Here is a 16,054-nt window from a genome sequence, read left to right on the forward strand (position 1 = left end):
AATACAATGAGAGTTATAGCTATTAAAGTGAGAACTTCTTATTACCATTTAAAACCACTATTTGGTGGCCATTTTCCAATATGACGACCAAACCTGTTTCCAGATATTTCGGAACTTTTAGTATGTTGTCATACACACTTTCCCAAAGGTATGTTAAAAAATTTCACCTTGTTAGGAATTTTTCTGGGTTAATGTATAAGAAAACTGCTATTCAGAAGGGAAATTTTGGTGATTTTTAAAAAGAAACCCCTCCGTTACTTCACGTTTGTCGAGTAGACTGGTAAGTGTAGTACGTGGTCTGTAAGCGTAGCTCTTTGTTATTCGAATGAAGTGAAAATAAGATCAATAATGCAACTACTACGTGAGTATAGCTATCAAAGTCAGAAACAGATATTACCTTTAAAAACCACTATTCGGCGGCCATTTTCCAATATGGCGTCCAAAGCCGTCATCAGATACTTCAGGATTTTAGTATATGGTTACATACACGTTCTTTAAGGTATGTGCAAAATTTCAGCTTATGATTTTTTTTCTGGGCTAATATATAAGAAAACTGTTTGGAAGAAGGAATCAAAAGGAAATCCCTCCGGTATTTCCCGTATATGAAGTAAACTGGTAAGTACAATACGTGATCTGTGAGAATACTCCTTTGTTGCTAATAAAACTCCAACTCTTTAAAACAGTATATATATTTAAAATTATATATATTTGTGTTACATAGCCGAAACTAACACAAATATATAATCTTAAAATATATATACTGGTTTGGTCAGTTGCAATTTTATTAGAAATATTGAATTTTATAAAGCTGCAATGAATAATTTACGAGTCCTTTGTTATTTGATTGAAGTAAAAATAACACCAATAGAGCAAATACAACCTGAGTTGTAGCTATTCGAGTGAGAATCATTACGTTGAAAAACCACACTTTGTCGGCCATTTTCCATTATGGTGGCCACATCCGTCATCGAATATTTCTGGACTTTTAGTATGTTTTATATACACCTTCTGAAAAGTATGTACAAGGTTTTAGCTTGTTATGATCTTTTTCTGAGTCACTGTATAAGAGAACTTATCGGAAGAAGGAAAATTTTCGGAATTTTTAAAAAGAAATCCCTCCATCACTTCCTACGTGTATAGTAAACTGGTAAGTGTGATGCATGGTGTGTAAGCGTAGTCCTCTGTTATTTGAAAGAAGTAAAATAACATAAATAGTTGAAATATAACGTGAGTTATAGCTATTAAGGTGAGAACCAATTATAACTTTTAAATAAACCACGGTTTGGCGGCCATTTTGCAATATTTTACTCGCAGTAATGAATGAAGTGTAATTTTCAGCCGTGTTTTAAGTGGTATCTTTAATCTACAACTGTTACTTTACGATACGAGCAATTTATGATTGAACATGTAAAAGTTGCCCCGCATAGTGCAGACGCTAACTTTCTCGCCCTCGGTGCGAGCGATCCAGGGTTCAATGCCCCGTAAGGGCATTCATTCCGAAAAGTGTAAGAAGCTTTATAAGACCAGCCAATCTGATTGAGGTTTTCTTGGGTTTTTCTCATTCACACCAGGCAAATACCGGGGTGGTAAATCACTTTTAGGTCCCAAGCCGCTTCAATCATTCCCTTTCCTGATAGAAGTGTGATCGCCGAGGGACGTTGTCCTTTATACATAACGGCCAAAATGGCCATAGATGCTGAATGCCCAGAAATCTAAATCCTAAATACTAGTACATGTAAAGGAAGACATTTACGAACACAAATATACGACCTAAAGGGTCGACCTGCGTATGTGGTAGAGTACGTACATAAGGTGGTGTAGACGTGTATAGAGTAGGTGCATAAATTCTATAAGTTAAGAGATTAGAAACAAAAGGTCACGAAAAGAGAAAAAATGGAAATTTAAATGAGAAATGATTCTTATTGTGTATATGTACAGGTCCAAGCAGGATTTAATGACAAATACTTTTTTCTAAAGAGTTATCTACTATAAAAAATCAAAACAAATATTCTTTAGCCGGATATCAACAAGGACAGTCAGGGTGATACAAATTTTCCTTAGTTGTTATCTCCTTGATAATTCTCTCGTATCGATTGTTGATTTGGAACAAGAAAAAATTGAATACAAAGACGACGAATTGTATGGTGATGCTACAGACTTCTTAAGTATATCAATGAAGGACAGTGCTGAAGATTATACATTATCAGTTATTCTCAAAGAAACGAAAGGTTTGTAAGCTAAATCTTTTTAAACCTCGATAATTATATATCGTTTCTGCTCCACTAAATTACATTTAAAAATATTTCTTTAAACTGATTGAGCTTTTATGAAAGCTTTGTATTCAATTTACTTACCTTTTCCCTATCCACTTGAATGATGTTAGTGTTAAGAAAAACGTATCTTCTCATCCGTGCTTTTCCTTGTATTACAACCTGGCTGATTCTAGAAATAAATGTTCATTGCAACAAAATGATTTCTACAGCGTCTGTTTTTCAACTATAAACGTGCGTAATTCATGAAACAATCATCTTAATGTTTTTCAAAAATCTTAGCAGGAAATAGATATTCTCGTCCGAAGTTGTAGAACACTTTCAGCTTTTACTCAAAATTGACGGTAACTTTACTGAAGAAACAAATTATTATAATTAACCTTTAGTTGAATATACGGTATTGCATGATGCTTTTCGAAAGATGCGTTCAACAAGGATTTCTATAGATCGGTTTTATGTTAAATTCCAAACAAGAAAGATAACCGACACGAAAATATCCTAGAAATGATGTAATTATCAAATGACGTACTATTACAAAGATTTAAATTCAAAACTTCAAAAAAAAACTATAATTTGTTATAAATATAAATTCTCAATTTTCAACGAATAATAATAATATTCAATATTAAGATAATTCGGACAATAATATACGAAATTATAATAACACTAATAATATTCCAATCCAACGAAGGACAACAGTAAATCAAATACAACACAAAAGCCTTAAATTAAATATACAACTGAATTTTGAATTTAATGCACGAGTCTTATTAATTTAATTTAAACTTCATTTCTGGAAATACCAAGTTTAATGCTTCAATAACGCAATCGCGCTTTGCGGAAATCAAACCATCAAATGTTAAATAGATGGGATTCGACATGAATTAACAATACATTCCTCGGCGTTAATCTACCATTCAATATCACGAATGTTTAGTGACAAAACTAACAACTAACAAGATTAATCAAACACTATTGACTCTATTAAACGGGGCCAACTACCAAAGTAAATCAGGAAACTATGGACACCTTTACGAAACGAATTTAATAAATAATTAAAAAGTAATCCAATTATCTAATTACCGAATTTCAGCTGGGCTCTTGCATCCGCTACTGACTTTACTGGCGAACTCTTATTAATAACCATTTAGTTACCAAAACTCCAATACTGCCTATCAGTGAAGAATCTATATAATCGTATTATTTTCGAAAATTCTGCTTCTAAAGGTGCAAAAGTTTTTTTAATATCTAGATTTTCGGTTTTATATTCATTAAACCATATTCTTCCAACAAGAAGAGCGAACACTTCAGCTGGTTCTGTTACACACGTTCTTCATTTCCTTTAGCTGTGACATGACACGCCGTCCCATCAGTAATTTTGAACCAGTCGTTTTCGCGAATTTTGCGTTTCGCTCACTTCGAGCAGTGTGACTGAGCGCTCCACTCGGTAACTTTCTAAACTCCAATTTCGCTCTCTAAACTTGACTAGCAACATTGATATATAGTATGGCAGGCAGCTACGAGACAAACAGGTAAAACAGTCGTCCCAAATTTTGCAATAATACTTGAGTTATGTGCGTTCGTCCATCTGCAGGAAATATATAATGGTTTAAGCAAATTGTAGTAGTGATTTACTTCCTAACGTTTTTCATGTCAACATCAAAGGTAAGAAGTGAATAAAATTAGAACTGGTGTGCATGCATCCAGCCTGTTCGAGCACGAGATTTCATATAAAGTTTTTTGGAAGAAATAGGATATTAATACCTAAGACGTCGTGCGGCATATCGGTATTATTTGCCTGCATTATATTCAGTTGTAGTGAAACGTCCATTTTATTAAACATTCCGCAGAGTTACGTTACAGGCAAAGAAAAATGAAGATATATTGTTCTTGAAGCACGCTGCAGACAAAAGTATATTTTATTAGGCGTTTGTTCAAGTCACACGATTACTGCTAACAGTCAAAAATAAAATAAAGAGCTTTTAAATGTTAAATCTTACTTGCCAACAAAATATAAAAAGCTTTTAACATCTCGTAATACTTTGGCAATGTAGACTTTCAAGTGAATACATACATCTGCATCTTAAAAATACGCGTAACGTGAAATATTACAAATTATGAGTATAATATTGGCCAATTAAGTAAGTCAGAGTTACCACATATCAACGGTATTACTAGCTGTTTATCCATTAAGTGATTGCATTTAATGCGCTTACTTTGAAATCACGTAACTATAATACAGTGATGTCACTCGAATTTAATATAAAAATCTGTAAAGCATTCACGTATTATAATACTATTTTCCTACTGTTATATTATATAATCGTGTTAGATTAGAATTCGTCAAGTACGATACCAATTCAGATGAAAATCGAGAACGTAAATGAAAATAAATGTGAATCAGACTTTAATTACATCTTTGCAATTCTAAATTAGTATTGTTCGTAGGAACGTAATCGCAGTTTAGTGAAATTTGATAGAATACGAATATAAGTTTCGAATATAACAGATAGAATTGCGTTCCACATCCAAGAAAGAAGATAGATTAAATAAAATGAAGATAAGAAATTAAATAAAATAAAGAAGCCTACAGGAAAAATATCTAAAATGAAAATAAGAAATTAAAGACAATAAAGAAGTTTATAGGAAAAAGTCTTTCTAGATATTTAAGATAAGAGGTTATATAGTAAGTTATTGCAGTGTGGACTCTCCTTTATCCTGCAAAGACTATTTTTACTGCAGTAGTGAAACATTATTGCATGTGTCATTTTTGTTGTATATTGTATTTTTTGTATTTTTTTATTGTATCTTCTCTTTTTGAATACTTGTCAGTCAGTTAAAAGGTGAATTGATTCAGTTTTGCGTTAAGCGGTAACACTAACTAAAGTCAGTGACATTCTCAAATCATTATTGAAGTGACTTCGCGTCAAAACATCATTCCTTTGTAGTGAGCGTTACCAGTCTTATGTATCAATACAATTCGGTGGTATATTACGGTATTATAGAAACAAATATTGTGAATATATATATAGAGAGAGTCTGTAGTAGCATGTTTACTCAAACAATACATTGACGCATAGATTTGCTAAATGAATATTGAAAGCTCTGAGTCGAAGTTGCATGCGACATTCCAGTGGACAGTCAACGCTTCGTCTGACGTCCTAGATGTCAGCAGTCTGGAGAATTAAATTAAAGGATTGAATGGTAAGTTGACGATTACGATTACAATTCAAGAGTATTTTAGTATTGGATACACTTTGTTTTCGAAGCGTGTGCTCTTGCTACCGAGATTCCTGTTAAGAGAAGGTTGCTAAAACCGTATTCTTATTTATAACCACTAGTAACTTCCACCATTACATAACTGGGATCCTGTAGCAGGGGCAAGAAGTTGTTTCGAGGTGCCGCACTCCCATTCACCCTTTCCTAATGCTCTACACACCTTAAGTTATATAACGGACGAAGAGGAATTTCTATAATCCATAAACTGAGAAACTAAATTTTACCCGCTCATCAACTATGTCTACTACATGATATTCATATTTCTCTTAATGAAACACCTAACATCAACGAACTCCACCATCTCACATTTTATCGAAACTTCTCATAGCCTAAATCAGATTTAAGACTACTAAAGAAAATTACAATAGAAAATATTCAATAGTTACTCCGCCTGACTAGATAAGTAGTAAAATAATTTTATGTTCTCCCCCAATTATTTCAAGCTTTAAGTTAATGGAAATTTAAACCAGTGCTTCGTCTTAATCCCTTCGCACATTTAAAAACAACATACAACGAAAACAATTATGAACCTAGATAACACTCTACATATAGATTTTCCAGTTTTTTTTTTTTTTTTTTTTTTTTACAATTCTCAAATCACAAAAACAAGAAATTTGTAAGCAAAATACACGACCTAGCACGTTAATTATTAAAAATAATGGCATGAGTATATTATATCTCGAACTATCTTTGATAATTAATAATTCTAACCTCTCATTTTAAATAAGCCTCCCAAGACCATTCAATGCAAAGTAATAAAATTGACTCATGAGCCATAAAGCAATAGACAAACTTCTGAGTCTGAACTAAGTGGATGCAACTTTGTTTTCACCAAATTAAAGCAACTTCAGGAGCTTGCCACCTTACACGTTGGGGACGCCTGAAGGATTGCACTTGCTTTCGCAACTACACTGAACATAAATTTTCCTCCCTATATGTTACATTAGCGTCGTTTCACTAAAAAGTCCAAATAACGTTACATGTGTATAGATTGTCAGTTTAGATTCAGTTCCTACATACGATTCTTACGTATGTTCTCGGCGAGGCCTTGTACGCGTGACCAAATAACCTCTTTGAGAGATGTAGCCTGTTTTCCCAGTAGAACTTCGCCTACTTTCTACATTACGTTAGAAGTACTACAGCTAACCTATACTTAATCTTCACATTGTAAAATTATACTGTACACGTTTTACTTTTCATTTTTGAATAACATTTATGCGCTCTAATGTGTGAGCTCTTACGCTAATATAAATACATTTTATACAGATGTACTAGTTTATGATTATTCACACTTACGTCTGTAGTTGGATTAGGACTACACAGACTTAAGTTAAAAGTTAACCTCGAGCATTACTACTAGAAAAGAAAGTACGTTAGTAAGGCCTACTATGTGAATATCATTCTGTACACATTCATTTCACGACCATTCTGTACACGCTCTTATACTTCCATTTTCGTATGTAGTTTAGTTTCAGTATGTACTAACCTCATTAAATGTCAGTCATTAAGTTTTCCTTCCACTGCATTTAGTTTTTTAATATAGGATAAACATAAAATCACTTAATTTATTTCGTCCTTCTTTGAAAAATGAACAAACATTGTAAGAAATTTGATGCTTTCAAGTGATATGCCTGACTTGACATTAAAGAAAATACTTTTTAAAAAAGGAAGAGAAATCATCGTATGCACATCCAGCTGAGGACTTAGAAACCTGTTACAATTTATTCTTATTTATGAAGGATATATAAGATATTTTCTTTCCTCTGTAACTGTCTTTGCTACACCAACTTTATACACTGAGAAGAACATGCAATACAAAGCAGAGGAACTTAGTAGTTTCATTAAAATTTTCATGGTTACGAAGACAATACATAAATAAACTCAAAGGTACACAGTTTGTGATCTTCTTTTTCTAAGTCATTGTAAATGTAATGAAAGCCGCACTTGAAACTTTATTAAATTAGTATACTTGAAGTTAATGCTGTCATTTTATTGAATTCTTCAAAATTAATATAAAGAGAAGCAAAAAAACACGCATTGTGACAGTCATTTCTTTATGCAAATTACTTCAAACGAGAACCATACTATCTCCTTTCAGGATATTAGGTATTTAAAATTTGAGTTCAGTATTAGTGAACTTCTCACTTAGAATTTGCTAGTAATTTAGGGAAAATTGAACTTAAGATATTTCCGAAATTTTGTTGACTCTAGAAGTACTAGTATTAGATTACTGCTCGTACCAAATCAATAGCTTTCCACTTAAGCTTGCAATGATGTCTTGCTTGCGAAGGGTAGAATACGGAACAATACCCTAATGTAAACTTCAGGCTTCTCCATTGATTCCACCACATTAATATTTCGTATATATGTTGTGACATGTTAGTTACACACTTCGTCATTAACAATTCTTTCTAAAGTTGAAAGTTAGCTACTCATATTTGCGAACAGGTGTCATCAATTCCAAGACATATCAGTTTGATGTAATAACAATTACTGTGCAAAAGAAGCATATACTTTCATTTTAATCTCCGTCTAATATTTTTCTGACAATGAAAGATAATAAATTCCCAAAATCTAAGGTAACAGCTGCAGAGTTGATTTTGAGTTTAGCATTCCTTTCAAAATCGAGAATATATATGGGAAATGAACCTAGAGCTCAACGTGGGATTCCCGTGGAGCTCCCGTCGGGTGCCAAGACCAAACTTCTCACGCCAGAAGTGTGTATGCTAACCACTTAGTTACAAAGGAACTTGTAATGGCTGAAGAAAGAATGGGTTATATTTACATTTCATTTGAACGTGGAGTTATATGGGTTTGAAATCTCCAGTTAATCGTGACATCGAATGTCCTACTGAATTTAAAATTTGAACGGGCGAAGCCGCCGGTGACGGACATCATAAGGCATGCCTTTTCATCTAACACTTTTGCATATAGCTTTTAGTACGGGTAAGTGTTTACATTTTCATGGCTATAACCTTCTATGTATTTTTCATTCTCCTTACCTATCTTGGAGAATATTTGGCCTGGCTCCCATTCTCGAAATTTTCATTGTAAGTTCATACGAGAGTTTATTTTTTCTTAATTGAACTCTAAAATGTGTCAACATAAGCGTACGAGTAATATATTAGCGCAAACTTTGATTTCGTCATGGCTAATGTGCGCAATAAGGCAAAAATCTTGAATATTTTCCAACTCTTATATACTTCTGATGTTAACTTGTTGGTATATTAATATAATTATGTGCAAGTCTAGAAATTACTTTTTCCAAATTTCAAGTGGGTATTGCCATTGTTTTCGATATAGCTATAACGCATATTGTTTCACGTACCTTAGTATAATGTAATCAATAACTAAGCTTTTAATCAACCGCAAAGAAGATAAAGACAGAAAATAGTTATAAGCCTCTAAAGGAAAATATTTTCGAGATAGAAATTGTGCAATCTCTGATACTTAATGTAAAAACCGTATATTTTGCAGGTTGATTGACACCAGTACTCTATTGTAAACTTTCTCAACATACGTCTATTATCATGGATAACAAACAAGTAGATGGGACAATGTCTGACGTGGAAATGGTGACTATATCTTGTGTTCCAAAAATTGAATCATTTTGTCTGGATGATTTAGATTATGACTCCGATTCGTCTCAATCTGGTTACAATGTTTCTTCGTTTTATGTTGAGGATATTCGCATTGTCTCAGATAATGATGATGATGAAACCCATAAGCAATATTGTATTCAAGAGATTGATGCACCGAAAACAGATGATTTAGCAGTCCCATCCTGTGCAAGAGAGCTTGTCAAACAAGAAGAATCAAGCAGCGTAATAAGTGATTTAGACATTAAAGAGGAAACAATTGCCGTATCTGAATCTCTAGATATAACGGATTTAACGGTAGTGCTCTCTGCCCCAGAGGAAAATGAAATCAAACTGGAAAATGACAGTGTACAATTAGAGCAAACTGATTTATTCAATGCATTTCAACCAATGACTGAGACTTCCATCCCTGTAGATGTGCAAGTCAAGATTGAATGTAGTGGAAGTAGTACAACTTTTGATCCAAACATATCCAATTTGAACAATGGATACTTGAGGACGGTATCACCCGATGTATCAGTAAGGTATGTTTGAATAGATTTTTTTAAATGCATATTTTGGTCATGGTAGTTTTAAACCTGGTAATAAGATGAAGACATACTTAGCAAGTATTTTATATTAAGATTGGTAGTGTTTGCAATACTGTATGAACTTTCCATCTGCCACGTCCGTTACGATGAAGGCTCCAGAACTCATTGCCATCATTAGGATCTCCGTAGAGCGGCTTTTCGCTGGAGACCTGGCTTTTGTGGCGTTGAATATAGGTGTTGAACGGCGTGGTTTGGAATCATCATGTTCTGTCATATGTTAAAGTAAGAAAAAATGCACTGTTTTTTTTATTTTTTTCAATATGAAAGATAAAAATTGTGCCCTTGTGAGGATTTGTTCTAATTACGGCTACAAAATATTTCTGCTATTGTATTGCATAATCAGCTGCAAGGTACAGTGATATAAATCTCTCGAATATTTGTCATTTTAAGGAGTGTAAAGTCTTTACAAATATTCCTTATCATCTCCGGAACGATTTCAGGTATTGAACTCTTCAAAATAGCACTCAGATCCTTGCATCTACTGAAAACAGTCTTATTTGCGATTTGATGTGTTGATTACTTAAGAAGCTTTTTCGAAACTACGTCTTGAAAAATGTCGAATTTTCAGTTCTTTCCAACTTGTTCTATAGTTATTCGAAGTCTACCGTATCATATTGATAATAGTCAGAACTAAAATATTTTCGTATCATTTATGTAGAGGGTCGACTATTTATCTTCAAACGCTTTTCTTACTCTTAAAATAATATCTGCAAAACACTCAAATTTGGTACAGTGGAAACACCAAGAGTCGATAATCGTTAACGTTCCCTCTATTGGCACCATAATGATAATGTTGCCAACCGTACATAATCGTGTTTTGTTTTCAAATGCCACTACGTCAAATTGTTATGTAACTCAAATTTACAAACTTACAATACTACTCTTATTATTCAGTGTTCTAACCGAAGACGCTTCAGTACCACAAACATTAATATCATAATTTTGGAGCATACTACATCAATGACGATGTAAGTGAGACTCATGGCTAATGAACAGTATTGTTCAAGGAAACTTGCTCACCGCGTTCTATTTAGTAAATTTTCCATTCTTACTCAAAGGCGGAATTAAATAAATATATACTTTCTTAATTAATCCAATGTTCTCGGGATTGCTGCCAGAGTGAGTGTTGCTGTGCTGAGCTTTCGTTACCATACAGCGGCATCATCTTCAGAGGTATGTGTTGGAGTGTGCTGGTCGTACAATTTATATTGTAGTCTTTAGGAATTGCTGTGTTTCTATTGGTTGTTTTTGTTGGCCAATAGCGTGCTCTGATTTTGCTGGTGGAAACTGCTCCCTGAGTGGCTGATGGTTCTTTTCGTACTGAGAAGCTGGATCCAGATATCAGGTAGTTGATAACCTTCATCGCTGTTGACGAATGGCTTGTATGTACGTATGAATAGAGATTCATGTATTTTCCTGTTCCAGAACTGTTTGCTTTCCTTTAGTACTTCAATTTGGTCCCACATGGCCGTATGATTGTATTGTATGCAGTGTTCGGCTATTGCAGATTTTTCAGGTTGTTTAAGTCTGGTGCGTCGCTGGTGTTGTTTCATTCTGTCTTCAATGTTACTTCCCGTTTCACCTATGTAATCGACGTTACAGAAGGCACAACCGATCCTTATCAGGGCCAGCCACGCTCTAGTCAGGGAAGAGATACAGGAACTTCACAGAAGAGTAGACCAGCACGGCAGGGAAATGAAGCATCTATTTCTGTATCTACCAACAGTGCTCCACACCTGGGACTGGGAATGGGTAGATTCCATCACTTATGCATATAGTAGCAGGCAGCATGAATTACACACTGTTCATCTTAGGAAGAAATTCGAAGAGAAATTAGGAAACCGAAGACAAAACCCTGAACCATCTCATCTAAGCAGAGAAAATGCAGTGGTGAATCTCTCCAGCAAAAGACTAAGTGAAGCAACTACAAGTCTTCTATGCAAAGGCCTGAAATTCGCTCCAACACCAAAACACATTCCCATCCCGGAAACTATAAGCGGTATTAAAAAAGTAATAAAACACTTAGACCAAGTAGCAGCAGACCACATACGCACACAAGCCGTTACGGTCCTTATGAGGGCCAAGCAGCAGAAGCCGAAATACAACCTATCCAGAGAAGAAAGGAAAGCTCTCAATGACCTACGAGCAGATGATAGCATCATAATATTACCAGCAGACAAGGGGAATGCGACCGTCATTCTCAACAGGGAAGACTACCGCTCCAAATTGACATGCCTACTGGAAGATCCAGCATATAGAAAAATTGACAGAGATCCAACCAAGGCCATCGAAAAAAAAACCTCCAGATTAATACAAAGTTCTAGTCTCAATGAAGAAGAAAACAAGTGGCTTAAACCTTCCGGTTCAATACCACCAAGGATTTATGGCCTTCCGAAGATACACAAGAAAGAAGTTCCATTACGACCCATAGTTAACACCATAGAGGCCCCACGTACAACCTGGCCAAGAAATTAACAGGACTGCTACAGCCACTAACAGGAGAGTGTACACACCATATCAGAAACTACAGCCATTTCGTACAACTGCTACCCAGCATTAAGACAAACGCAGATGACATACTCGTCAGCTTTGATGTGGCTTCTCTCTTTACGAGGGTACCACTGGAAGATTCTATTGAACTCCTGGAATCGCACTTCAGCAAGGATATAGCACATCTCTTCAGACACACCCTAACGTCTACCTACTTCAGTTACCAAGACAATTTTTATGAACAAAACAATGGTGTGGCAATGGGCTCTCCTCTCTCTCCAGTAATAGCGAACTTCTATATGGAGCATTTTGAACACAAAGCGCTAGAAACAGCAACATACAAACCTAAAGTATTCTACAGATATGTAGACAGCACATTCGTCATATGGCCCCATGGCAGACAGAAATTCGACGAATGCCTGCAGCATCTGAATTCTATACACCGCAACATCCAGTTCACAATTGAAACAGAAACAGAAAGAAGAATCCCGTTCCTGGACGTACTCGTATACAAGAAACCAGATGGAAGTCTAGGCCATTCAATCTACAGGAAAACCACGCACACTGATCTCTACCTCGATGCGTCCAGTTTTCATCATCCTGCACAGAAGATGGGGGTGTTAAATACTCTAATACACAGAGCATACCAAATAGCAGATCCAGATAATATAAGCACAGGACCGTCTCACCTGGAAACGGTATTCAAACTCAACGGATATTCATCGAAACAGATCTAGACAGCCATGAAAAAATACAGTAGCAGAAATTGCACCACAAAAGAGGACAACACGGCAGACAATGAAAATATTGCAGTTATTCCATATATGGGAAAAACCTCCAACCAACTAGCAAGACTATTGAAAAAATTCAACATCAGGACTGTAAACTGCCCTCCACCGAAGATCAGGAGTTTACTACCAACTGAAAAGACTCATTGGGATTAAAGATACCGGGCATCTATAGGATAACATGTGAATGTAACGCCGCTTACATAGGTGAAACGGGAAGTAACATTGAAGACAGAATGAAACAACACCAGCGACACACCAGACCTAAACAACCTGAAAAATCTGCAATAGCCGAACACTGCATACAATACAATCATACGGCCATGTGTGACCAAATTGAAGTACTAAAGGAAAGCAAACAGTTCTGGGACAGGAAAATACATGAATCTATATTCATACGTACATACAAGCCATCCATCAACAGAGACGAAGGTTATCATTTACCTGATATCTGGATCCAGCTTCTCAGTACGAAAAGAACCATCAGCTAATCAGAGAGCAGTTTTCACCAGCAAAATCAGAGCACGCCATTGGCCAACAAAAACAACCAATAGAAACACAGCAATTCCTAGACTACAATATAAATTGTACGACCAGCACACTCCAACACAGCTCTAAAGATGTTGCCCTGTATGTTAAGAAAGCTCAGCACAGCAACACTCATTCTGGCAGCAATCCCGAGAACATTGGATTAATAGTAGACGCCAGCAAAGCTTCAAGATCACATATACTTTCTTTCTCAAAGTAAGATAGTTGTTTAAGGTCGAAGTACCTGAAATTCCTACGTACGGTTTTCAGAATATGAGGTTGTAAAGCAATGTCTGTGGTCAATATCTTAACAAAATTAAATACTTAAAATGCTTGAGACTTTTATACTATCACCATGAAATGATGTATTTCTGATAGGAGAAATTAACGTTACGTGGGATTGAATATTTAAAGATTTTGAGTAGATTTTGCCTCTACTCTTCGACAGTTATCACATCAAATCATGTAAATGGTTTCCAGTAAACGTGAACATGTTATTCTGAGCAATGCGATATCCCAAACCCATCCCCAATTTGATTAACGTTAAAAAATTGTGAGAAACTGCTTAAAATTGTGCACTTGGCAGAAGTGGTAGTTATTATGTTTACCAAACCTGCCGCTGTAGTGTTACATGTAAAGAGGAGAGCATAATCTTCCAACAATTTCCTAGATGTACGTCATTTAAGCACTGTAAAATCTCTCTACACATTTCTTAAATGTCTTAAACTGTTTCAAATAGCAAATTGTTGTGATTGAGATTATGGAAACATGATTTGTGGTCTTTAAAATCATCTAATAATCGGGTGTGATACTTACCTTCTCAGTTTCCTTTAAATATGTCAAATTTATAAGTCTTTATTACTTGTTATTACAAACTATTTGTATGGCTTTAGTATCGATACTAAAATCTTTTCGATCTACAATGCCACCACATCTTACTTACGTTATTACTGTTCTAGAAGCCTCCGAAATTTCCCTATGTTTGGATTTTTTTTTCTTTTGTAGGATCCTCAGTTATTGACATGGAATAATAAACGTGGTATTGTGAGTTTTAATTGTTAGTATGTGAATGTTGCATTTCGGTTCCTGAGCAGCAAAAACTTTAGCGTTTTACACATATTTAATAGTTACATAAAATGTCCGTTGATACTAGAAACCTACTGGAAATTTGTATGGATATTGGAAATACTGGAAGTAGTGTAAAGCTTGAGAAGTTAAAAATTCCTTTTCTGACCTTTAAGATTGCTGCCCTATGATGTGGGTATAGATGGTGATAGCGCTAACTTGGTAATCACTGAAAAAACTAGCTAGTTCGAGAAAGAAAATGGATAGTATTTACAACATAATAAAATGAATAGTTCTTATTGTAAGTATTTTTAATTAGAACATTTGTATAATATTATCATTTAATTTATATGGAGTTTGTATTTATGTAATATCTGTGAAATGTCAAGACAATTGCAGATATTAATTTGTAAGCATGAACATTAGCATAACACTCTTTGATAGTTGTAGTTAATTAATCTTTTACATAATAGAGTTTCTGTGTCGAATGTATAATAAATGTTGTGTATATGTAGGTAACGAAAGGTTTCGCTGTGAGGGGTAAGTGAAGAGCAGCACACACAAAGATCAGTGTACATTATTACAAGCATTCTCTGAGAAATAATGAACAGAAAACATTTATTCTTCTCGTCATATTTTTTTTCTTCCGATTGAACACACCAGTTTCTGTACACTTTCTTCTATATGTGATACTGAAGATGACATTCTCAACATATTTTACAGGCTGTTAAATAACACACAGTCGTATTTTGCACGTACGTTTTTTCCCCATAGAAGTATACTTTTTCTTAACAAAATACTGGAAATATTCATTCAGTTTCAGTAAACACCATGCTACAACTGTGATTTAAGTTACATTGCGCAACTTGTATCTACATTCGCATTGTAATATTTAACGTACCACATCTTCTAGTCTATAGAAGAGAATGGTTTGTAAAATTATGTATTTTGAAGAATTGAAAATGTGCGAACAAACGAGAGAACTCCGTGAAAGTCATGGAGACGATGGTGCACCAAAAACTCACATCGTAAGATTGAATCATGGATCCCTCACTGAGCAACCAGTGCTTTTTGTCTTTTGCCTATATATATATATAAATAAATAAATAGATAGATAGATATACTGTACAGTGCCTTCTATAAGCAATTTATCATTTATTGAAGAGCTCTGCGCATAAAAGTATCAAATGTGGCTATAATTTTAAACGGTAGAATTGTGCTTTAATCTCGAATGCAACTTTTCAGTGGAGTAATCGATCAGTTTCCTAGTGGAAACTTTAAAGTTACAAAGAGTGAGGAAAGCGTATCAAATATTGCATCATAAAGCAAACATAGGGACAAAGCGTAGTGTAAATTTAAAAAGTGCCTCGGAACTGTGCCAAGATGTCTTAAAAATTCACTGTGCTATTTTGCTTTCGCTTTTATAGATGTTCCAATTGTTTTAA

The 16,054-nt window shown here is 34.8% G+C and overlaps 1 protein-coding gene across 4 annotated transcripts in view; it reads left to right on the top strand.

Moving 5' to 3' along the window:
* Positions 1–16,054, top strand: part of LOC145691098 (uncharacterized) — a 39,334-nt gene that overhangs the window by 12,732 nt on the left and 10,548 nt on the right. For all 4 annotated transcript variants that reach the window (XM_081766783.1, XM_081766780.1, XM_081766779.1 and 1 more), the window contains exon 2: positions 9,027–9,672. In XM_081766783.1, coding sequence (XP_081622909.1) covers positions 9,080–9,672 — 593 coding nt within the window. In that variant the 5' untranslated portion in view covers positions 9,027–9,079. The remainder of the gene's footprint in view (positions 1–9,026; positions 9,673–16,054) is intronic.

This window comes from Thermobia domestica, chromosome 7 (genome assembly GCF_964235325.1).
Source record: "Thermobia domestica chromosome 7, izTheDome1.hap1.1, whole genome shotgun sequence".
In the NCBI taxonomy this organism is placed as follows: Eukaryota; Metazoa; Arthropoda; class Insecta; order Zygentoma; family Lepismatidae; genus Thermobia; species Thermobia domestica.